At 44.7% G+C, this 24,809-nt stretch overlaps 1 protein-coding gene and 1 non-coding gene across 3 annotated transcripts in view; both read right to left on the reverse strand.

Moving 5' to 3' along the window:
- KAT14 (lysine acetyltransferase 14) overlaps positions 1–24,809 on the reverse strand; it is a 25,618-nt gene continuing 809 nt past the window's right edge. The window contains exons 2-10 of one of the 2 annotated variants that reach the window (XM_032681549.1): positions 22,609–22,727; positions 20,447–20,568; positions 18,549–18,730; positions 17,578–17,994; positions 16,108–16,679; positions 15,429–15,565; positions 14,735–14,910; positions 11,199–11,389; positions 1–1,814 (exon numbers count right to left, since the gene is read on the reverse strand). In XM_032681549.1, coding sequence (XP_032537440.1) covers positions 1,641–1,814; positions 11,199–11,389; positions 14,735–14,910; positions 15,429–15,565; positions 16,108–16,679; positions 17,578–17,994; positions 18,549–18,730; positions 20,447–20,568; positions 22,609–22,727 — 2,090 coding nt within the window. In that variant the 3' untranslated portion in view covers positions 1–1,640. Of the gene's footprint in view, positions 1,815–11,198; positions 11,390–14,734; positions 14,911–15,428; positions 15,566–16,107; positions 16,680–17,577; positions 17,998–18,548; positions 18,731–20,446; positions 20,569–22,608; positions 22,728–24,809 lie in introns of both variants that reach the window. The other variant, XM_032681548.1, reaches the window with a different exon arrangement.
- LOC116785314 lies at positions 11,582–11,739 on the reverse strand. The gene has a single exon (XR_004356474.1). It is a non-coding gene; the product is annotated as a U1 spliceosomal RNA (small nuclear RNA).

Genomic DNA, 24,809 nt, shown 5'->3' on the forward strand with positions numbered 1-24,809 from the left:
TAGGCTTTTCCAAAGGAAGGGCTTTAATTCATTCATAAAGACAGGTATTTTTTTTCTTTCCAAGTACAGCTAACTTGTAACATAAGTAACATCAAAAATTTTCACAGTCATAAAGCAGGCAGAAATGTGCATGAATGTTAGGGCACACAACCCTTGGATGGCCCGTTTTTCCCTCCCACTACTACTGTTTTTGTGTTGGTGAAAATGTACGTTGACTACACAAAAACATACTTTGTGTCCCTTTCTCTTCTGTTACCAAAATGAAGACTGTTAAGGCAACTTCTACTGTGGCCAGGTAGCCAACAGGTACACACAGTGGATTAAGAACAAAGAAGTCACATTTGGTATGTAGTTCTTTGTGGGCTTGATGTGAAAGGAACATCACTGTGGATGTGATCCATAGTTAAAATGCACAGACTGACCTTTCGTCAGTGCTGCTTTCTGTTTATGAAAGCAGGGAAAGTCAGGGAGAGAGAAGCCACTAAACTGCATAAAAGGAGAAGAGCCCACTACCAGAGAAACCATTTGGGGTTTGTATTTTCTTTCGTTCTTGGTTATTTCTATTTATTCTTTGCTCTCCTTTTTACTTATACTTAGAACCATGAAATGACAGCTTGGTGCTTCCAAGAACTGGATCTGGCCTACCTCTAAACCTTCTCTTCCCTCCAAAGCTGCAAGCAGATTGCTTCTACAAATCAGCCTGCATTTCAAACATCACCACACACTTTTCTGAGTTTCTTCTATCCAGAGTGCCTGTAGCAGGAGGAGGTGGATGCTGGAGCCTTCAAGGCCAGCTCTATGGTTAGAGGTGTGCCAACAACTGCATCAGCACCAACAATGGCAGAGAGGTTGTAAGATTTCAAAGGGCTGATTTGGCAGGTATGGTATCCTATCTTACCTAGATACAAACCCACATGACACCTTGTTCCTAAACACAAAATACTGTGCACTGCAAGAACTTCACGCTTGAGCACAGGGTCAACAAGGCGAAAGGAAGGCAGCAGAGAAGGAGCAGAAGAAAGGTGTCTTCTCTGAGCCTTTTATTTGGAATCACATGAATTCACACATTCTTTACTATTCCTAAAACATGGTTCCAGTACTATTGTTCTGGCACGTGTAGAGCTTTCCTAAAGTTACTGCCCAGCTACATGCACCAATATCTCATTTCTCTTCACAGACTCAAGACATGGTTCCTAGCAAAGCAATCAAATTACAGAAACATTGAATGATTTAAGTTTAGAGGTTCATTTTTGTTCATAAACAAAAAATGAAGGTAAAACCTGCAGCATTTTTTTGACAGGTTTCAAGATTTGAAATTCATGGGGCTTCTCTGAAGTGACAAATATTTTTTTGCTTGTTTTTCAATGAGGCTCTTCAAGTAACAGTGCCAGGAAAATTCCCCGTAAACAATTTCAGTCTTCCAGTGGTTTCAGCATATCCCAGCTGGCATTTTCAGACCTCTGCCCTTGGAGCACAGGAATCAATCCTCTTGGATTGCAGTTTCAGCACACAACATAGCACTGTTGAAATCCACTGGTGTGTTCCAGCTCTCATGTGACAGCCAACATCCTGCACTGAAAGCTGTGGTAGTTTTTTTGACAGATTGGGCTTTTCAGAGATCCCCAGACAGCTCTGACAGATTAGCGCCGCAGCCTGAGAAAGAATGCATGCTTACACTCCTTGCTGTCCAAGGGGTAATATTTATCATAAAAATCCAAAATGTATTCCTCAGTCTTAAATCCAAACTTCTGGTAGAGCAGCATAGCAGGGTTGCTTGCAGAGACGTGAAGAGTTACGTCTTTGCCCATGCAGGTCTGCCAAGGGAAGGGGGAAAGAAAAAAAGAAGATATCACAGTGAGAGAATGAGACAGCCTCTGGGGGAATGCAGAGGTGATGAGATTCATCAGTTCAGGTATTCAAGTTACTGAGGAAATGTGAGAAAAGCTGGAGGCCCCGACACAGAAATCATCACACATAGAAAGAGCAAAGGCAAAGGGAACGCTGCTATTCCTTCAAGCCTTTGTTTCTGGGAAACATGGACTCTCTGCCAATGAAAGCAGGTTTGGGATTATAATTTGTCATCTTTCCATTGTCAATTACTAAAGTAATTGTTAATTAAAAATAATCTCAGTGTACAGCACTGATTTCAGATACTTAACAACGGCCTGAAGAAAAGACAAAACATGCCAGAGGATCAGGCACCTTACTGCACTCCTCCCCATCAGCAAACAGAGCTGAGCTCTCTGTGACCACTGGAGCAGCCCCAGGGCATCTCTGGGCTGTCACACTAGAATTCCTATCTATTCCACCCAGCTCCTCTCCCATCCTTCAGGGCACAGCACTCCACCTACTGAGAAGGCAGGAATCCAGTTCAGACAGCAAACAGCATGGCTGAAGTTACCTTAAAGATACCAAATTATTTTAACTAGCAACACTGATAAAGACGCTGAAGTAATTTTTTTTCTGCTTTCATCAAGTGTTTTAATAGCATTCTATGTATATGGAATGTATTGTAACTCTAAGTGGGAACAGTAAAATCCTTTAGAAAATTTTCAAGGCAGAACATTCAAAGGTAAAGCTCTCACAGGGGATTTAAGGAGGGAAGGAAAAGAAGAAATAATTCAGAGCAGGTTTTTGGGGAAAAGGAAGTTTGAATGAGATCATTAAGAAAATGCAGTTTGCTCCTCTGGGCCAGATGCATTAGAGGGTAACTTCTGAGAGCAAACCAGTCACTACTATTTGCATCAAAACACTTCCTGTTAAATTATGCTTTTCTCAAGAATTCCCCCCCAACCTCAGCCCATTGATCCAAAAGTAAGGGAATTACTCTTAATCTGAACAGCATATGAAAGTGTCTCTAGCTATAGAGAGTAAACCCCAAGCCCAAGCAGGCTGCAAAGCAGCACCTACAATCTAGTGTTTGAGGAACAGAAGGTCACAACCACCATTTAATCTCCTACGTGGCTAAATGCCTTCTACCACTGACAAAAAGTCAGCAATGGAAAAATAAATCTAATGTGAGCCAAACATAGTGCTGATCTCATTGCTAGTGAGCCTAATCAGCCTCAAATCTGCTTGGCTTTCCTGAACTTGGTAATTTTATGCTAGTCTACCTGCAAGCAGGATTAGGTTAATTTGATGTGATACATCCTACAAAAAAGGTGTAAGGATTTTCTACAGCTGACTTGCCAATGCATCCCAACTCTGCTGGAGAGACAGTCTTCCAGAGTCCACCTGCTGGATCCCTGCAAACCTCAGCACATTGCTCGCACGTGTTCTCACTCGATGTTGACATCTCACATCAACAGACTACAGCTGAGGGCAATTTACTTCAACACACAGAGATGCTTGAGAAATGCAACGAGTGAATTTAAAGTATATCGGTTAGTGGCCTGTGTCAACACACAGAGAAAAGAGGTGGACACTGCAGAGAGCTGTGCAGGTAGAAGAGTTACCCTTGGATGGTCCAGAGAAGCTACTCTCAGTGAAAACTGCTTTTCCGAAGAACAGATCACTGTTCTTAAGGCTCTGCCAGCACTCCCTACCTTTCTTCAGCCAAATAAATAAGAGAAAAAACATTTTCAATTATGAGTTTTGTTAGTGCAGCTCATCTTGACTAAAACAAGAAGTGTTTCCCATCGGCAGCTCTGCCATGAGAGTTCAGGGAGTGGTAAAATTGTGGGTCCTGAAGAGGCACAGTTAGGCTATGAAAAGGACATATATCTGCATTCTTACTCAAAATTAAGCTGGCTTTCCTACAGTTTAATTCAAGAAAATAAATGGAATTAAGGCCACTTGAATAACAGTACTGATTCAGAGATTTAATGAAGTTTAACTACGTTAATACCACCCATTTAGTTAACTCAGATTAATTATCCCAAGTGTTCCTGTGGAAGAAGGCCCAGTACAAGCTAGTTTGAACAAAGTGAATGAGGTTGAACACACTCTTTATTTTCAACTCAGCTGTATTTGAACCAGAGTATTAAAAGTCAAAGTGAATTATTAAGATCAGTAATTGATTTAATGCAACAGCCCTGGTCATGGAATAAACCTCCAAGTGTAGCCAAGAAAGCTACAATAGATTCTAATTGAACCTGTTGTCCTGGTTAGAACAGCTGGGACCGATTCATCACTGAATGGGTATAGCCCAAACTGTGTATTCTATAGCCCTCCATGCCATTTCCCAGAAACTGTTGTCAGTAGAGACCTGCGAGGTGTGTGGGGGGGGGAATGTTCCTGAGCACCCTCATATCCTTTTATGGAATGAGCACCCTCATACCCTTTTATGGAACTCCCCGCTCTGAGGGAAGGACTAAACACCCTTTTATGGAATTCCCCGCTCTGAGGGGAGGACTGAACATTCCCACCTGAACTGGAGAGTATATAAACCTGGAGTTTCGGAACCTTTTTACCACTCGTGGGATCCAGAGGAGGACCGCAGCTCATCGCTCTCAACCTGCAGCTCTTCACCACCCTTGGCCGGACTACAGTTACCACTTTTGGTTGGACTGCAGCAGCTCTCCCACTAGCAGGTTTTTCCCCTCTCCCTTTGCTTTGGACTCAAGGGGGGGCCCAGGGAGCACTGCTTTGTTTGTGCCCCGGGGTGCTGGGTTGTACATTTGGGTTGTACATTTGGGTTTTGTGGGTTATTGCCTGTTGCTTGTCTGTGTGGTCGTACTTATTGTATTATTTTATTAAATTGTTATTCTGACTTGTAATCTCTCTTTGAGTTGGCTTGGTTTCCTCTGCTGGTTAACTTTCAAACCAGCACAATTTTTTGGCGCCCAACGTGGGGCAGAGAGAGAGAAGTCAGAATCACAATTTCATTTTAAGCATTTGTCTATTTGGATATAGAAACTCCCTGATTACCATGTTGTTTGATGCATTCACGTGGATGTTGTATCTGAGCATGTTCATATTTCCACAAATGGGGAACTATTTGCCTGTTTTGATGCTCTCTTTAAAACCAGGGAGAGGGATCCAAATTGCTTTATTAGTTTACTATATTTATGTCATCATAACATCAGAAGCAATGAGTTTCATTGTAAATGTGTATTCAGTCCTGTTTGCCTGTCCTGGTTTGGGTTACTACCTCTGGGGCCTCATTAAAAATCGCACCCAGCCCTTTCGGGAAACAGGGGGGAATGGTTGTTTCCAGCCTCTCACCTCCTTCTTCCCCTTCAGACCTGCTACAACAGTTTTTGAAAATATTGAGTTCCCTTTTGATGTTAAGGACAGCATAATGTTATTGTTAGTGTTGCTCTGTCTGCTCTGTACTGTCTACACCATGTTTAGGGTCAGAACAGGGCCTTCTAGGGAGGTTGTTTGGACGCCTGCTCTGGGAGCAGATAATGCTGAGTGGCACGGGAAGTGGGAGGACATTGGCCAGTATTTGGAGAAGTTTTCTCCTCCAATGATCTGGAAATTCACCCCTGAACAACTGCAGGATCCTGTTAGCATGATAAGACTGGTGAAGGGAAAATGCTCTGGCAGCTCCAGAGATGGCCAGCTCACAGCAACCTGCTGGGCCCTGGCCACTGCCTACCGGACACTGCTTGACATGGTACAGCACTGTCAGGGGGAGGAGAGAAGGAGCAGATCCACAGGTACCACGTCCACCCAAACCACAGCTGAGTCAGAGGGAGAAAGAAATGAATCAACCGGCACCGTGTCCACACAAACCATCGAGGAGCCAGAAGAACAACCCAAACCAATAGCAGTCGCCCCTGTCCAGAAAAGGAAATCAAAGACTAAATCAGTCCGTATAGCAAATGATGATGAAGAGGCAGGACCTTCACATCCACTGGAGGAGACAGAGCCAGAAATAATCACTCGGTCCCTATCCCTGGGTGAGCTACGTGAGCTCCGGAGAGAGTTCACACGACAGGCGAATGAGTCCATTCTGACCTGGCTGCTCCGAATCTGGGATGCCGCAGCTAACGATACAATCCTAGGTGGGAGTGAAGCCAGACAGCTGGGATCCCTGTCTCGAGATGTAGTCATTGACCAGGGGATTGGAAGGAGGCAGGAAACTCTCAGCCTCTGGCGGCGACTGTTGTCCAGTGTGAGGGAGAGATACCTTTGTAAGGAGGACCTCCACGTACAGCAAGGACAGTGGAACACAATGGAACAAGGTATCCGGTGTTTAAGAGAATTAGCTGTACTGGAGATAATCTTTTCAGAGGATGAAAGATTCCCTAAAAGTCCAGATGCTGTACAGTGCACATCCCAGATGTGGTTAAAGTTTGCACGACTCGGGCCAGAAATGTATTCCCGCTACTTAGCAACGCTGCAATGGAGGGAAGAAGAGGACAAGGTGGGCGCGTTGGTCAGTAAACTCAGGATTTATGAAGACACTGTCACCGCCCCACTGCGAGCCCACGTCTCATGTGTGGAAACCAAACTGGCCGAACATGTCCGAAGCCTGGAAGAGAAGATTGAAGAGGGACACCAGAAGCTAAGAGAAGAAATTAAGGAAGGGATCTTCCATATCGCGCCAGGACAAACAAGAGTCTCTGCTATTAGGAGCCAGCGTCCCCCAGCTAAGGAGAGAGAACACACTCCACGTGGCAATCTATGGTTTTACCTCCGTGAGCACGGAGAAGATATGAGGAAGTGGGATGGGAAACCCACCTCTTCCTTAGCAGCCCGGGTACGTGAACTGAAAAGAGGAACAAGTGCCACAAGGAACTCTTCAAGGGTAAATGTTGCTCCAGTCTCTCGTGGGCAAGACTCCAGACGGTACAGGAATGATGATACATCTGATCCTCTTGAAGGGACCTCCAGGTCATACTCACAAGAAGAGCACAACGAGTACCATGACCGGGATTAGGGGTGCCCTGCCTCTAGCCAGGTAGAGGAGAGGGACAATCGAGTCTATTGGACAGTGTGGATTCGGTGGCCTGGCACACCAGAGCCACAAAGATATAAGGCCTTAGTGGACACCGGCGCACAATGTACTTTAATGCCATCAAGATACGTAGGGGCAGAATCCATCTCTATTTCTGGGGTAACAGGGGGATCCCAACAGCTGACGGTACTGGAAGCTGAAGTGAGCCTGACTGGGAAGGAATGGCACAGACACCCCATCGTGACTGGCCCAGAGGCCCCGTGCATCCTTGGCATAGATTACCTGAGGAGTGGGTATTTCAAAGACCCAAAAGGACTTCGCTGGGCTTTTGGCATAGCTACTGTGGAGACAGAGGAAATTAGACAGTTGAACACCTTGCCTGGTCTCTCAGAGGACCCCTCTGCTGTGGGACTGCTGAAGGTTGAAGAACAGTTGGTACCGATAGCCACAGCAACAGTGCACCGTCGGCAATACCGCACCGACCGAGACTCTGTGACCCCTATACATAAGATGATCCGTGACCTGGAGACCCAGGGGGTGGTCAGCAAGACTCGCTCACCCTTTAATAGCCCTATATGGCCAGTGCGTAAATCCAGCGGAGAGTGGAGGCTGACAGTGGATTACCGTGGACTCAATGAAGTCACACCGCCCCTGAGTGCTGCTGTGCCGGACATGCTGGAGCTCCAGTACGAGCTGGAGTCCAAGGCAGCCAAGTGGTATGCCACCATTGACATTGCCAATGCCTTTTTCTCCATTCCTTTGGCAGCGGAGTGCAGGCCACAATTTGCTTTCACTTGGAGAGGTGTGCAGTACACTTGGAATCGACTGCCTCAGGGGTGGAAACACAGTCCCAGCATTTGCCATGGACTGATCCAGACTGCACTGGAAAAGGGCGAGGCTCCAGAACATCTACAGTACATTGACGACATCATTGTATGGGGGAACACAGCGGGCGAAGTCTTTGAGAAAGGAGAGAAGATAATCCAGATTCTCCTAAGAGCTGGTTTTGCCATTAAACGGAGTAAGGTCAAGGGACCTGCTCAGGAAATTCAGTTCCTAGGAGTGAAGTGGCAAGATGGACGCCGCCTAATTCCAATAGAGGTGATTAACAAAATAGCAGCCATGTCCCCACCAACCAGCAAGAAGGAAACACAGGCTTTCCTAGGCGCTGTGGGCTTTTGGAGGATGCATATCCCCGAGTATAGCCAGATTGTAAGCCCTCTCTACCTTGTGACACGGAAGAAAAATGATTTTCAGTGGGGCCCTGAACAACAACAAGCCTTTGAACAAATTAAACAGGAGATTGCCCATGCGGTAGCCCTTGGGCCAGTAAGGACAGGACAGGATGTGAAGAACATGCTCTACACTGCAGCCGGGAAGAATGGCCCTTCCTGGAGTCTCTGGCAGAAGGTGCCTGGGGAGACCCGCGGACGACCGCTGGGATTCTGGAGTCGGGGATACAAAGGATCTGAAGCCAGCTATACACCAACTGAGAAAGAGATCCTGGCTGCTTATGAAGGAGTTCGAGCTGCCTCAGAAGTGATCGGCACCGAAGTGCAGCTCCTCCTGGCACCCCGACTACCAGTGCTGGGCTGGATGTTCAAGGGAAAAGTTCCTTCTACACATCACGCCACCGATGCCACATGGAGTAAGTGGATCGCTCTGATCACGCAGCGAACCCGGATAGGGAATCCTAATCGCCCTGGGATTCTGGAAATTATCACCAATTGGCCCGAAGGTGAGAGTTTTGGACTATCCTCTGAAGAAGAAGAAGAGCAGGTGACACGGGCTGAGGAGGCCCCACCATATGATAAGATACCAGCAGATGAAAGGCGATATGCACTCTTCACGGATGGCTCCTGTTGCATGGTAGGGACAAACCGAAAATGGAAGGCAGCCGTATGGAGCCCCACACGGTGAGTTGCAGAAGCGACTGAAGGACAAGGTGGGTCAAGTCAGTTTGCAGAGCTTAAAGCCGTTCAGTTGGCTTTGGATATAGCTGAACGAGAGAAGTGGCCAAGACTCTATCTCTACACTGACTCATGGATGGTGGCCAATGCTCTGTGGGGATGGCTGGAACGATGGAAAAAGGCCAACTGGCAGCGCCAAGGGAAACCCATCTGGGCGGCAGAGATGTGGCAGGACATCGCTGGCCGGGTAGAGAAGCTGAGTGTAAAGGTCGGTCACGTAGACACTCATGTAGGCAAGAAACGGGCTACTGAGGAGCATCGTAACAACGAGCAGGCGGACCGAGCTGCCAGGATTAAAGTCTCTCAGGTAGATCTGGATTGGCAGCACAAAGGAGAATTATTTCTGGCTCGATGGGCCCATGATGCCTCCGGTCACCAGGGGAGAGATGCAACATACAGATGGGCTCGTGACCGAGGGGTGGACTTAACCAAGGACATTGTCTCACAGGTCATCCATGACTGTGAGACATGTGCTGCCATCAAGCAGGCCAAGCGGGTGAAGCCTCTATGGTATGGTGGACGGTGGTCGAAGTACAGGTATGGGGAAGCCTGGCAAGTTGACTACATCACGCTCCCCAAAACCCGCCAAGGCAAGCACTATGTACTGACCATGGTAGAAGGAAGTACTGGATGGCTGGAGACATACCCTGTGCCTCATGCCACTGCCCGGAATACCATCCTGGGCCTTGAAAAACAAGTCCTGTGGCGACATGGCACCCCGGAGAGAATTGAGTCTGATAATGGGACCCATTTCAAGAATGGCCTCGTAGACACCTGGGCCAAAGAGCACGGCATTGAGTGGGTGTATCATATCCCCTACCATGCACCAGCGGCTGGAAAAGTTGAGCGGTGCAACGGACTGCTGAAAACCACCCTGAAGGCACTGTGTGGGAAGACTTTCAAACACTGGGAGCTGCATTTAGCAAAGGCCACCTGGTTGGTCAACACCCGAGGCTCCATCAATCGAGCTGGCCCTGCTCAATCAGAACTTTTGTATACTGTAGATGGAGATAAAGTCCCTGTGGTGCATATGAGAGGAATGTTAGGGAAGACTGTTTGGATTAGTCCCACCTCAAGCAAAGGCAAACCCATCCGAGGGATTGTTTTTGCTCAAGGACCTGGTTCCACCTGGTGGGTAATGCAAAAAGATGGGGAGACACGTTGTGTACCACAAGGGGACCTAATTTTGAGTGAGAATGGTCTGTAATGTTTCATTGTATATATATATGTATATATAAATGTAAGTGTATATAGTTTAAGGAGACATAGTTTTTAAGGGGGTTAATTTGGGCATGACATGGACGGCATAGAATAAGGGGTGGATAATGTCCTGGTTAGAACAGCTGGGACCGATTTATCACTGAATGGGTATAGCCCAAACTGTGTATTCTATAGCCCTCCATGCCATTTCCCAGAAACTGTTGTCAGTAGAGACCTGCGAGGTGTGTGGGGGGGGGAATGTTCCTGAGCACCCTCATATCCTTTTATGGAATGAGCACCCTCATACCCTTTTATGGAACTCCCCGCTCTGAGGGAAGGACTAAACACCCTTTTATGGAATTCCCCGCTCTGAGGGGAGGACTGAACATTCCCACCTGAACTGGAGAGTATATAAACCTGGAGTTTCGGAACCTTTTTACCACTCGTGGGATCCAGAGGAGGACCGCAGCTCATCGCTCTCAACCTGCAGCTCTTCACCACCCTTGGCCGGACTACAGTTACCACTTTTGGTTGGACTGCAGCAGCTCTCCCACTAGCAGGTTTTTCCCCTCTCCCTTTGCTTTGGACTCAAGGGGAGGCCCAGGGAGCACTGCTTTGTTTGTGCCCCGGGGTGCTGGGTTGTACATTTGGGTTGTACATTTGGGTTTTGTGGGTTATTGCCTGTTGCTTGTCTGTGTGGTCGTACTTATTGTATTATTTTATTAAATTGTTATTCTGACTTGTAATCTCTCTTTGAGTTGGCTTGGTTTCCTCTGCTGGTTAACTTTCAAACCAGCACACCTGTCCACTATTATCTCATTTTCTCCTTTAAACTCCACATTTACAGTATTACTTTTACATGAACTATTGACCAGTGAAGAACACAAAGTTAATCCCAAGCCATTCAAAGTGTACAGCATCTTGCTAATTCTGAGGACCTGACCAGTATGGTTGTTCTTCTAAATACATTTTAGCTTCTGCTTTGGAAGTTATTTCCCCCCATAAATATTCACACTGGCTGCTGACAATCTGTGTGGGAGCGTAAGCAGAGAAAGGGAAAGGTGAAAGAGCCAGAAGGGAAGAACACTACACTACTTACTCTCTAATATTGGCATGTGTGCACACAAGGAAGAAGGGAGAGCTAGTTCTTTGGCAGAGTCATTGGACCGTTTGATTACCTGGATAAGATGGTAAATCATGAAGGTTGCAATCCCAGCTCTTCTCCACTCAGGGTGAACTAACAGAAAAGAGATGTAAGCTTCATTGTACTTCACATCTGGCACCATAAAGCCAAAGGCAATGATAACTTTCTTGTAAAGGACAACAACACTGAAGTCTGGATACTGCAGGCATTCTGACAAATCTATTCCTATGGAGAAAGGGAGAAACAGCAGCTGAAAACATTGCAAACCACTTGCATGGAAATTCCAGGGTTTAAGGATTCTCAGAAACACTCACTTGATCCCTTCCTTTTTTACCTTTATTTCAAAGCTCTGATATAAAGAGATCACAGAATCATAGAATGGTTGGCATTGGAAGGGACCTCTAGAGATGATCTGGTCCAAAGCTCCTGCTAGAACAGTCCTCCACTACTAAAAATTATGCAGTCAAATTTCCTGCATTTTGGGAAATCACAGGGGTTGGGACACCTAGAGTGCAGGGGATGAACCTTGCCTTGGGAAAACCAGCTGCCTGGTGTCTCCCCTGCTAGGTATGTAAGGTAAAAGGAGATGATTCAACAAAACAGAGACAAAATACGACCTGATTACTAGCAGTGAATCTTGCATGGAGAAAGTAACAAAGCTAATTTCCTTTCAAATGACTTAAGGATGAAACTAAAACTTAAAATTCGCTCTCTTTGGAGGCAGCACACATGAAACTGGGCTTCAACTCTGGTAGCATTACCTGACTACGGTTCCTATCTCTTTTCTCCACCTTGCCTTGAGTTTCTACTGCTTCCTCTTGTACATACTCAGCTGCTCGTGGAGCTGCACTGTGATACCTGACCACAGCTTTCAAGGTTATCAAGACATCTGCTTTTAGCATACAAATTCTCTAAGCTGGGGCATGAAGCAGCCTCTCAGGCAGTGGTGCTTCTGTGACTCAGAGGCTGGACACAAACACCCGAGGCTGGTGACTTCTGAGTGGAGTTTGTTACCTTGCCTAATCACACTGCTGCTGCAGTCCTAGAGCATCTACACAGTATGTTAGTGTCAAACACTGCAGTTCAAGACACTGAAGACAGACTGCTTGGTAATTTGAGTGGACAGACCCTAAACAAGATGCAAGACATAGTGGAGATGTACCAAAAATAGTTTCAGCCTCAGGTTGGCAATTGCAAATATACTTGGAATGTGGGGTAACAAAATAGCAGAGTATGTTTTCCAGTAATCACTCTTGATGAGATGCAAGGCTTCATAAGGTACAAGGCTTCTCCAGGCACAAATAAGTGGGTGAATTATTGTCTTGCTTGATAGTAAGCTGGGTGGAGCAAGACGTGGGAGGAATTGATTGGCAATAGGGAGCTGTGTTAATTATCTCAAGGCTGCAATTGCCTGTGGAGCGCCTTACAGCGTGTCTGTACAGGAACACTTTCTTGCCTTGAGCACTGGCGTCTATGAAATGGTGCTGTCCCCTCAACACACAGTTATTCCTGTAGGAAAATGCTTAGCTCACAATGGTTTACCACTTGTCTGCTTAGGAGATGTTTCCCATTAGGGCATGAAGGCACAAGATACTGGGAGAGACAACATAGGGGAATCTTGCTTCGCAGCAGCTGGTTTGTGGTTACTACCTGCAAACTTGTTTCTGCCTTGTGAGAAGCAAAAAGAGCTCTGACTTGAATGATTTGTTGGCGCAGAACTAAGGTCTGGGCTCATCCCACATGGTGAAGTGCCTAGATTTTATGAATTCGATGAATGAGAGCATCACTATTAGGCAAATTAGCACACTGAAGATGTCATTCACTGATGATCCCCAGAGCCCACATGCTCCAGAGGCCTAAACTTAAGCAAATTATAGGCGTTTCTCTAAACAACACTGCTAGTTTAATGAGGTTCACCCAGCTGCATATCCCCACATGCCCCCCAGGTTGTACCAGCCCATTGGAAAGCTAAATCCTTTGCAACCATAAAGACACTGGGCTTTACCTCCTCAAGCATCAACTCCTCACTTACCTCTCCTGCTAAAACAGAACCAGGGTGTAATGATCATATCCCAGCCTCAGAAATTTTTCACCATAGAAGAGATTTTGATTCCTGTTTGGAGACTGATGGGAGTGTCAGCTTTCTGATTTAACGATGAACAGTTCACAGTCACCCACACTCCTTATGTTAAATAAAACAGGGTGAGTCCTGAAGAACTTAATGAAGGTGCAACGCAACTTGACCAGAACTTCAAATGCATTATCAGGAGAGGAGAGACTATGACAAAGAGGTTCAGCCTCTGTTGGGATTGCAAGTGTTTCTCATGAGCTCTGAAAGAGCTTGTGAAAAGAAAGGTGTGCAAGGCCCTGAATTGTACAATTTGGACAATGAGTAGCACAGAAAGCTCTGATCCTGACTGCAGTATATGAGCACTGCTGAACTACAAACCCTGCTGAATCACTATCTGCAAATCAAAACATAAAGCGAACAGTTACTTGGAATAAAGGTCTGTACTGTTTGTACTGGGCCTTTCCAAATTAGTCTGCTGCACTGTCAAAAGCGGATCCATGCAGTAGATGAACATCCCTATTATTATTTCAGAAGAACTAAAGACTGCAGCCTCATGACAGCCCCCATAAAGGGCAGCCACTGTCCCCAGAGAGCCTACAGTTCAAGAAATGACACAAAAATTCAAACCCAGTACATACTGAGGCTTGAAGAAATAAAGGACATCACAGTGGAGCCTGCAGTTTTAAATGCAATTCACAGAAGCACAGAATACTCTGAGTTGGAAGGGACCCACAAGGATCATCCAACTCCTGTCCCTGCTCAGGACAACCCCAAGAGTCACACCATGTGCCTGAGAGTATTGTCCAAATTCTTCTTGAACTCTGTCAGGCTTGGTGCTGTGACCACTTCCCTGGGGAGCCTGTTCAGCACCCAACCACCCTCTGGGTGAAGAACCTTTTCCTAATATCCAACATAAATCTCCCCTGACTCAGCTTCGTGCCATTCCCTTGGGTCCTGTCACTGGTCACGAGAGAGAAGAGATCAGTGCCTGCCCCTCCGGCTTCCCCTTGTGAGAAAGCTGCAGACCATGATGAGGTCTCTCCTCAGTCTCCTCCAGGCTGAACAAACCAAGTGACCTCAGTCGCTCCTCATATGACTTCCCAACTTTCACTCCAACATATCCAGCTAATGGCTGCTAGGAAGAAACTTTCTCACAAAGCTAATGAACAGTAGAACTGTTTACTTCAGCCCCTGATTCTGAAAAATGTTTCACTGGATGCTTAAATTTAGTTAACTTCCAAACTATTAGACTACTTCTATTGGCATCTATTTCTGTAAGTGTTGTGCTAATTGGGGCCTAATTTCCTATTTCTACATGATTTCAAGACACAAAGACACCAAACCCATGTCTCCATCTCAAATGCATTCCTGTGACATCAGATAACAGTTTTCTAAGAACCGAGCCAGACACTAACAGAAGAAAAATTTGGCTCAAGAATGTTTTTTTTCTGAACAAAACCACTTCCTTCTTAGAAAACCAGGCACTGAAGGAATCTTACCAGGCCAGAAGAATTCATGGCACATGGAGTTTATAGTGGGGATGTGATTAGGGCGAACATAGCAGTAATCAATGGGTGCTTCTGGCTCAGCCTTCCAGTTGAGATCATTCCTGCGTGGATATGCCTGGATTTCTGCCAGCAGCCTGAGTTTTGGGGGCTTTGTCTCATAATCACGCCTGTCAGGAACATGAAAAGCAAACACAAAAAGCGAGTGAGCAACAGTAACTGCCACTGCAGCTGAATGGGTACTGACCATGAAATATTTTCTGACATGCTCAATTTCAAAAAAAAGAGCAGTCTTCCACTCGTGGGAAAACAACACCCAGCTCAGGAAAAACACCCACCCTTGTGTCGAGGCCAGGTCACTTCCCAGATCCACAGCATGCCCAGCCAGCCTCTCCTTATAGCAGGAGCAAGGAAATCATGGTTCTGACCAAAGAGCACATGCAACTTGGATTGAATGACTACAGCAATTCTCTCTCTGCCCCGCTCTTTCTTGTAGATTACCCTTCCCAATGCAATCAGTTTAACTACTCAGCTAAGTAAAACTATCCTTTTGGGGTTACCATAGTTACCATAGGGTTACTGGGTTGCTCTTTGAGGAGGGGCAAGGAGCACTGCCCAGGAAAGGTGGACTCTCGGTGGGCTGTCGGTACACAAGCCAAGAGCAAACTCAACCTCTGATCATCTGTACCTGATGTAAGGTTTCAGGACACGGGATGTGTAAGGGCTAACAACACTGTGGTCTGTCAGCAGGTCTTCTGAGCCTACCAGTCGATACAGAAACTTTGTTGTCTGCTGTCGATATCCCTTCATGGCGGGTAACATAGTCTATACGTACAGAAAAATGCAGAACATTTCAGGAAGATTAGTCAGTGATTTAACACATGGGGGATTATATCAATGGATGCAGAATAAGGGCCTTTCAATGTGACAGGATGGACTGGACCATGATGGTCCCAACTCTTGTGAACTCTGCTGTGCACTCTTAGATTTAGTGCCCAAACCTATGAGCTGCCCTCATCACTCAAAAAAGTGCTGCAAGTTATCTCCCTCCTACGTACTTCGTAGAACATTCACCTGTTTAGGTACTTCCAGACCTCCATCATCAGCATTTGAGCAGGGCTGGAGTACAAATACATCAACATTTGTGGTGCTGACACTGATAGACTGTTGTGCTGTACAAGCATGTCTCAAGAAGAAAGGGGCTTAAGATAGCATTGGTGAGGACACAGCCCCAAGTCAAAATGAGTCTTGTTCATATAATCCTTTTTATTTTGGGAATCAGATAACCTCAATGTGACACTGCTGTCTGTAGCAAAAGCTTTAGAATAACCAGTGCCAAAAGCTCACTTAGATTTGGAAACACCCACCTGGTATCTATCCAAGATCCTGAAGTCCTGGCTAGTAGTTCTGTATGTTGCTTGCCCTGCTAGGGACCTGGAAACACCTCCTTCTTTGGCTCCATAAATCCCATCAACCAAGAGCAGTGCAGCATTCACAACTTGGTCCAAGTCAAAGAGTGGCAGTCCTCTTTCCCTCTTGGCCTGCCTGACTAACAGCTTGCGCCTCAGCCTCCGGGCCTCTGGGGTCATGCTCACAGCATTGGGACAGGCTTCAAGTCTCTTCAGCAGCAGCTTTTCCTCATAGATACTAACAGAGGTATGCTTGGGAGCTCTGGGTTTAGCATCCTTCTCCAGCTGTGGCTTTCTTTTGTCTCGTCCTCTCACCTTCAACAATGTGTTTGACTCTTCAGGATCTTCACTGTCACCTTCCATCCGTTCTGTTTTTTCTTCTTCACTCTCCACCTCTTGCTTGATCTGCTCAGCTGTCTTCACTTTTTTTCTGCTTGCTATCAGAGTGCCAGCACTGGCTGTCCCACTGGGAGGGGGCACATACTCTATTCCTGGATCTATGACTCCATCTCCTTCCATTTCCTCATCATCTGTTGAGCAGATCAAAATAATCCAGGGAGAAAAAAAAATTTAAACATCAAAGCTCCATTTCAAAAAAGATTGTCACAGGACTCTTCTGCTAAGGAAAAACAATGTGGTTTTACCCAACACACTTTGTTTTCTATATACTTCTGGATCTCCTGATTTTGGACAGGAGACGCTGTAAACAGAGTCCAATTTCAGGACACAGAATCAATCCTGTTCCTAAAGTGTCTTGTAGTTCAGCATCTGAAAACAGAGCCCTGTCCTGAGCTGCAAGCTCATGCTCTTTGACAAATGTTAAGTTGCTGAAAATTCCTGAAGACTGGGGATCAAATGGTCAAGCTGGAGAGCTGCATCTTCAGCTAGCATATCCTGGAGAAGTTCTGTTCCTCTACAGAACCTCACTATTTTTCCTGCCATCCAGAAGTGCTTTGGTCTGGCTCCTTAAGGAACTAACAGCATTCAGCCTGCATCGCTGCTTTGCAATCAGACCCAAATTCAGCATCTTTTAATCAAGATGCTCAAACTTATAAATCTACTGGGACATTGGCACGAGAATAAAATTTCTCCCATGAAAAACATTTGAGAGAAAACTAGAGTTGCTGTCTAACAGTGTAATCTGTGTTGCAGTGAAATGCTTATCCTGAGTGGTGCAGCAGTTGCCATGTGAAATCTACCCACTATTTATTCAAGATCTCTCAGAAAACAATAATGGGGGTTTCCTCTGGCCTTAAAAGCTGGTAATACAACGATGGAAAACTAGTCAATTCTCACACTCAGTTAAGACAAACAATATTACCAGTTACTTTCCATCTTACCTTGAAAAAATCCTGCAGTTCATTGGGAGTATCCTCCTAGAAAACTACACGTGGTTCATTACTAAACAAAAAACATGGTGCCTCTTACCGTGAAACAGAGCCTGTGGTGGCATGACATCTGGGATGAGATCTGCTTCCGAGAGAAGGCTGGGAGTAGCTGAATGTGAGGCTGGAGTGCCAGGAGCAGAAAAGTCCAGTGATGGAGAAGGAGAAGGGCTTGTCAGAGGTGTGCGATCTGATGAGCTCAAGGAGGAGAAGTCAATCACCTCTCCTTTCTCAAGGACGATATCGGGACGGCGGCAGCGACTGGTGAATTTAACAGGAGTGGAAGAAGTACTCCGGTCCAAGAAGCCGGCTGCCTCCTTCTGGGCTCTCCGAATATCCTTGGCTTCCTGAGTCCGAGATCTCTTCTCCTTCAGCTCCATGGCTGATTCGACTGGATTGCGGCTTACCCGCTTTCGGAGTCCTTCCACAGTAATGATGGGATCCAGGGGTGGCTTTGAAGCTGCTAAAAAAGTAGTTTGCTTATTCTAACAGACACTGAGCTCCTGCAGTCACCAGATACATACTACACGTCCAGAAAAACACACTGACTACAAACCGTAAAAGATGTATTTTCAATATGTTCAAGAAATTCACTCTGGGACACGTAGCATTAAGCCAACACACAACTAAATCCTCATTAAAGCCCCAATCTTGTTCCTCTACACAAAGGAGAACTTGCATCTAGTGACAAAAGTCAAAAGACATTCCCCACGGTAAAGAGAAGTAAAGAAATTCAGCTAAATTCAGGGGATTTCAGCTAAAAGAGAACAACACAAAACACTCTGCACAAACTTCAAAATCTTTTAAATCAGTAAGCACAATGCAAAAAGGTAATAAAATATAACAGGCTTCTCACACTACACACTACATTATAGTTCTCTTGAGTCAACCCTTACATCAGAACAAAACTAAGAATCTGTCCCTGCACACAACACATGGTTTTAACTGGACTTTTCTCATGGCTTCCAGCTCTAGACCAGCTAGGAACCTACACACCATCAGGGACAGAGTTACCTTTTGCCTTTAGGGCAGATGCAGACAGCTTCTCTCCTTCAGGTTTCATTGTTGGGGGTTTGTTGTGAACCAGTTTCCACCATCCCGGTTCTCCAAATTCCTGTGCCCCTGAGCGGAAAAACAAGGGGCTCCCCACAGAGAGACAGCCAGCAACTGTGCTCCACCATGTTGAGGTCTTTTTCCTATGGTGGGAGAGAGGAAAACAAGTGTTAAGTCCTCACTCGCCAGCTGTGCTTTCATCCTGGAGCCTCCTCCAAGACAGAAAGGGCAGAGTGCTTCTGCCACTGGCACTGATGCACACACACTGAACTACTCTGAAGCACATTTTTGGCCACTTGGAGGCAGGGAGCTGCATTTAAGCCTTTCACTCTGCTGGGCAGTGTACTCTACTGGGTATATGAGTACTTTTTGTTCCTTTAAGAGCTGGTTAACCAGTTAACCAGGGATAACTAGGATGTCACTTGGGGAAGAAGTGAGAAGAATTATTAAAGAATTGCCCCTGTAGCCAATAACTGAAGTACTCTCCTGGACACTGGAGAATCTGGTTCATGGTGCACAGCCTAAACTCATAGTTGCACAGGATCTCAGGATTCCTTCTTGCCTCTGCACACCTCCACTGGCAAAAACTTCCATACTCAGGCAAGGATTGGCTGAGCAGGTATTTGCTGCTGTCCAAGTGTTGCACTTGCACACCTTGGGGTACTCAACCTCATAGGTGGGAGATTAAACTCAGGTGCCCCAGTGCAAAGTCTAGAGTGTTACAGTAAGTCTGGATAAGCTATACTTTAATATGCCAAGGAAGAGAAGCATTGCGTGCCTTGAACTGCTACACATCTGATGCAGCTGTCTGTGTTCCACCAGTGGCTTGTCCAGGCAAGCAGGGAAACTGTCTGAGGCCAGTAATCACTCATTTTAATTTTACTCAGAGCAAGGAGTGCCCAGTTCCCAGGGCAAGTCTCAAAAGGGAACAGCAAACCCTGGGAGGCAATGGCTCCCTTAATGAGGGACAGTGGGCCATCAGCCTGTCAGGGTCCCTGTGATTACCAGAGAGGACAAATGCTAATATTTCTGAGAACAAAGCAAGGAGGCACAGACAAGCAATGAAAGCAAAGCCAAAGAGTAAATTTTGTTAGGGAGAAAGGCCAGATGTTTACAACAGAGAAATCTCTGCTTAAGAAAAGAAGCTGTGAAGTCAATCAAATTTACAACTTGGAAGGCTTGCTCAGTTCCTTTCCTGGCTTCATAGCACATGCATTAACAGTGACACTTAGGTTTGACAGCTTCAGCATGCTCAGAAAAAATGTGCCATTCACCCATACAGCCAAGGCTGTCCTTTACAAGAGGGGTTCCTACTCTCACAGCTTCTTTACACACAATCAGAAACATTTCGTTGGTTTGTAACACCTTCTATGTAAAAGCCAAGATCCAAAAGTATTAAGATCCAAAACAAACTAAAAGGTGAAGCTCAGTTCTTCTTGAAGAATTTGGTCCTTGCAAGCCTTATAACCAAGTAATGGGGTAGTTTGCTGGACCACAGTTTTGTCCTTGAAGCCTTGTAATACCAGGACTAGCCCATCCATTGTGACTATTTAGAAAAACTCAAAGGCTTTGCAGGTTCACATACAACCTAAAGGAAGATAAGAAATAATTCAAAATACATGCATTTGTATTGTTTTTGTGTGACATTCTTGGGGCTGGTTTTCCCCAGTAAGAAATGTTTATTTTTTCTCAAGAGTACCCCTCATGCCTATATTCAGATTCTCAATATTAAATGCTCCAACTTTCTCACTAGTAAAGATCAACAGAGATGTTGCCAAATTAACCAGGTTCTTGTCCATCTGTATAACAAATTCCTTTGGCTCACCAACCAGACCTTCAGGCAAACATCACGTCTTTACCTGTTCCCTAATAGGAAAGTCCAGTGTTTCTCAATAAAAGCACAAATATCTTCTTTCCATCTGAAGTACCCCTGACGGCCCGTTCCTTCCAGAGACAAATTGTACATTGCCAACATGACGACCTGGAACAGAAGGTGTTGGATACAAGTGAATCTTTTCAGCTTTCTCTGCTGAACTATCCCCCACAGCTGCCACACACACGCAGATCTGTGCTCCCTTGTAAATATCTTATTTTTGCAACATCTCATAGGCAACTTCTGCAATCCATCTTCTTCTTGGTTTCATGCTGCCCGTTCTTGTCTTTCTCTTGTTAGATGCACATTTACCTAGAGATTTCTCCATCCCAGAGGAATAACAAGCTGCCTCGTTATGCAGGTTTATGCTGAGACACAAAAATTTTGCAGCTGTTGTATAAATAAATTACAGTACAACTGTGGTCTGAAAGTAGTGTAAGGAAACAGTCTTTCAAAAAAAAAAAAGTGGTCACAAGTAATCCTACTATCTAATCAATCAGAGATATAATAATCTAATCCATCAGACAGTGGTCTTTCTAGACACCTATTTTCCAAACTGAATGGACTGTAAATGCTCTGTAAAATTAAAGATCTCCTAATTGTTCCAGGTATGCAAGAATCAGGTTTGTCTACAGGTGATCTTCATTAAATAGAAACTGTTTACACACACTTCACAACCAAATTCATTCTGACCTGTTACATACCTAAAGGGCAGGTGTGAAAACTATTGCACCTCTTTTAAGTAAATCCCAGGTGACCAACTGTTAATTACATTTACTTAATTCATTTGAATACAACTAAAATCAGCTGGGCTGGGATCATCTTTCAACAACCACAAAGTTTGGTACTACTTCCAACAAGGACTTATACTTCACCCTCAGAGGAGTCTGAAATGTGTTTTTCTTAGGCAGATTGGTCTCTTCACAGTGGACCTTAGCTTTCTGGGATACACTGCTGAACACATCAAAATGAGGAAATATGGATAGCTTTCATGTCCCCTGCCTCACAATCCCTCTTAGTTTGGTAACTATTTAGGATTTTGTGGTTCTTTAAATCATGTGGGACAGTCTCAGGACTTCAAAAACAATTCTCTTTTCAACTGGCTAAAGATAAGGATCTGTTGAGGCCACAGAAAATACAGAAAAAAATACAGAAATCACTGTCCCCATTTTTTCCTGTTTCAGATGAGTTAATTTGACCCCTTCCCTCAATTCAGCAGAGGGTCTGGCTGCTGGAAGCCTAGGGAGGTAGTCATTAGTCAGCTTTCTTCCTCACCCATTTTGATTTTGTCTGCCCCTTCCCCATGCCACTCTAAAGAGACTTGAGCATAATGCTAGAAGCCTTTCCTGTCCAAATTAGAAGCTTGCTGAAACTCTGCTGGTCTGCCAGCCACAGACTGCTACACCAATCATTTCTCCTGCACTGGCCACCACGAGAAAGCACTGTAGGAGTTATAACTGATGTTTTAAATTATCTTTTATGGGACAACACACCGCTACTGTCCTAAAGGATGCAAACAGATGTCTTGCACATACTGCCCGATGTGGAAACACTCACTGCTGAGCAACAGCTACCGCCTGATCAAAAGCATTTTCAGCAGAGGCAGCCGGCACTGCCTGCCTGTCCCTCAAGTGCCCTGCACATGATGTGCATCAATCTAGTACCTGGTCATTGCTGTATAATGCAGACTATTTTGATTGCTCAGGTATGCAAGTCACTGTAATAGTGAATTACACCAAGGACTCTTGTTAGCGCATAAGCAGCCAGGCTGGAGCTTTGTATTCAGGGAGCTGGCAAACTTTTTGTTTCTATGTTGCCACTTTAGTCATTTTACATTTTCTTATATACAAAAAGCCTGCTCATGCCTGGCAGCTAAAATCTGCCTGAAGCCATGAATTCATGAGCAACATAAGGAGAAAAAAAAAAAAAAAGAAAAAGTAAGGAGAGCTGTTTGTATTATTATCTTTCAATTTACCTTCCAAATGCTCAAGTTCTCATATGCAGGCAATCCTTAGCTAATTAATTTCTGAAGTTCATGCATATGCTTCTTTCTTACTGATACTGATCCTCCTTTTCTGTGTAGTACACACACAACAAACAATTTTAGAAGTCCTACGGTTGTTCTGCTGGCATAAACATTTTACTTACCTGTTGCCACGTTAATCTCAGACGTTCAAATTGCTCCTTCCCATCTTCTGAGCAATCAGAGCAAGTAAATCTGAAAAAGTTGTCTCCTTTCAGGTAGCTGAGCTGTTCTCTCAGTTGACCTAAAATGAAAAAGCAAAAATCAATTTCTTTGTCCTTTTATAAAAAAGTGCTGCAAGGGAAATTTGGATTTCCTCCAACATCAGGCAGAAAAGTACTTTTTTTCCCTTCTCCCCAGAGTTCAAAGACCCAGGCAGTTCCAAGGAAGCAATGGACCTTGCTGTCATGGAAGGCACAGATTCATTTCACTGTTGCAGCAGCCAGTAGTGACCAACTGAAAAGCACAGGCATCAAAAAAGGGTATTCTACATAACATCTGAATGTAGGTACAAAGCCAAGGATTTCTTTGATTCTGCAGCATTTCTCATTCCTCCTTGCTTCCCCTAGATAACCTACAGACTTCAATACATAACTGTTTTCCCACCCTACTCAGAAGAAAAACCAAACTGACCTGTTAAAAAACATATGCCACTGCAAAGGCTATCAGTATATATATTTGTTCTCTTCCATGTCATCTTTCCACTCACTGCTATGCGCTTTTACAGCTCTCTGTTCCCTGATACTGAAGTCAGATTGCCAGTCTCTGTTTCCAGCAGCCTCCAGGATGCACTGCAGTGGACACGAAGTGAAGCTTTAACGTGTTTATTTCTCCTATCAGGAGAAATTGAGACTGAGAGCCAAAAGAACAGCCCAGCACTATCAAGAAACACTTTTTCTTTGTGCGGTTGATGTATCAGATCCCAAATCAGCAAAGTACTTCAGCATACACTTTGCTCCTTAAAGCTAACCCTGCATAGAAGTTTGTCTGAACAAAAGCAATAGAGCCACCTGTAAAACCCCACACATTCAAAGTGACAGGCTCTAACTCTATGTTTCTTCAGAAGAGAAAAAAGAATAGATTTGACACATGAATCAAGGTTTCCAAACTCACCCAGAGTTAATTTACAAAAGTATGAAAAATTGAAAAATGACATCACAGGACAGGGAAACAATTAAAGACTACAGTGTTTCTGGAAACTTGCACACAAAAGGTATTTCACTGCAAGTATGTCATCTCTTTACTGTATAACGACACCAGATCAAGCATTTTTAATGTATGGATGCCCTACTTCCATAGTGAATTGCAGAATTTAACTACCCACACTTCATAGATTAACAGAATTTCTAAATGGCAATTTAACGTAAAGAAGTGATTATTTGTGTGAGGATGTTGGCAATTTTCACAAGTGACAAGTGAACTCCCTGTAACTGAGCCATTAGGGAGAGCACAGTTTTTCCCTTTTACATTTATGTTGCACATTTGTATCTAGTTACTGTTGCTTTGCAATTGGCTTTTTTTGCTCTTGGATTTGTTCCACAGCAACTGGAGAGAGGAACATCTTTGTAAAATAAAACAGAGTGTTAAATCAAGCACTCCAGTGTAATTCATGCTACCTTTAACTCTGCTCCTTTTATTATTACATTTAAAGTTAATATTTCCCTTTACTGCACAGTAACTTAATAGTACAGTGCTGGTTCCATTACGTTAACATCTCAATACTAACATGCCTTGAGAGATTTCTAAGCTGTAACTTTTGGCAAATTCTAAGAAGACAAAAAGGGCAGCTCTGACATATCTGGAAGGCAGTTGCCACCTGAAGAGTTCACTATTTCTCTCCACAAACAAACAAAAACCCCACAAAAAACCCAAATCAAACCAAACAAAAAAACCTCACACCAAAACCAAAAACAATCAGTGCTTAGCAATATCTGGCTTTTGGATCTAATAATAGATCAGATAACCCAGAATTTAATAAGTAAAGTCATCTGTTACGCTGCTAACAGCATATATCTTAAGTCAAGCGCCAGAGCAGAGGGATCGAGTTCTGCAGCTTGCTCCAAATACCTTCCAGAGCTGGCTGCTGCAGGCTGGACATGTTTCTGTGAAAACCAACTCAAATTCACATTAATGGGAAAACCATTAAGGTTGAGATTTAGGCATTTACTCCACAGATGTGACAAATCAACAGGAAAAAATAAAAAAGCAACACCATCACAAAGTCCTTTTCTTCCACAGAGCTTTACAGCAAGGGTCATTATTTTTATCTGATAGAGCAGAGAGGCCAATTTGCTTGGCTAAAGTTCCCTAAACAGCTGCAAGACTT

The sequence above is a fragment of the Chiroxiphia lanceolata genome, chromosome 3 (genome assembly GCF_009829145.1).
Source record: "Chiroxiphia lanceolata isolate bChiLan1 chromosome 3, bChiLan1.pri, whole genome shotgun sequence".
Classification (NCBI taxonomy): domain Eukaryota; kingdom Metazoa; phylum Chordata; class Aves; order Passeriformes; family Pipridae; genus Chiroxiphia; species Chiroxiphia lanceolata.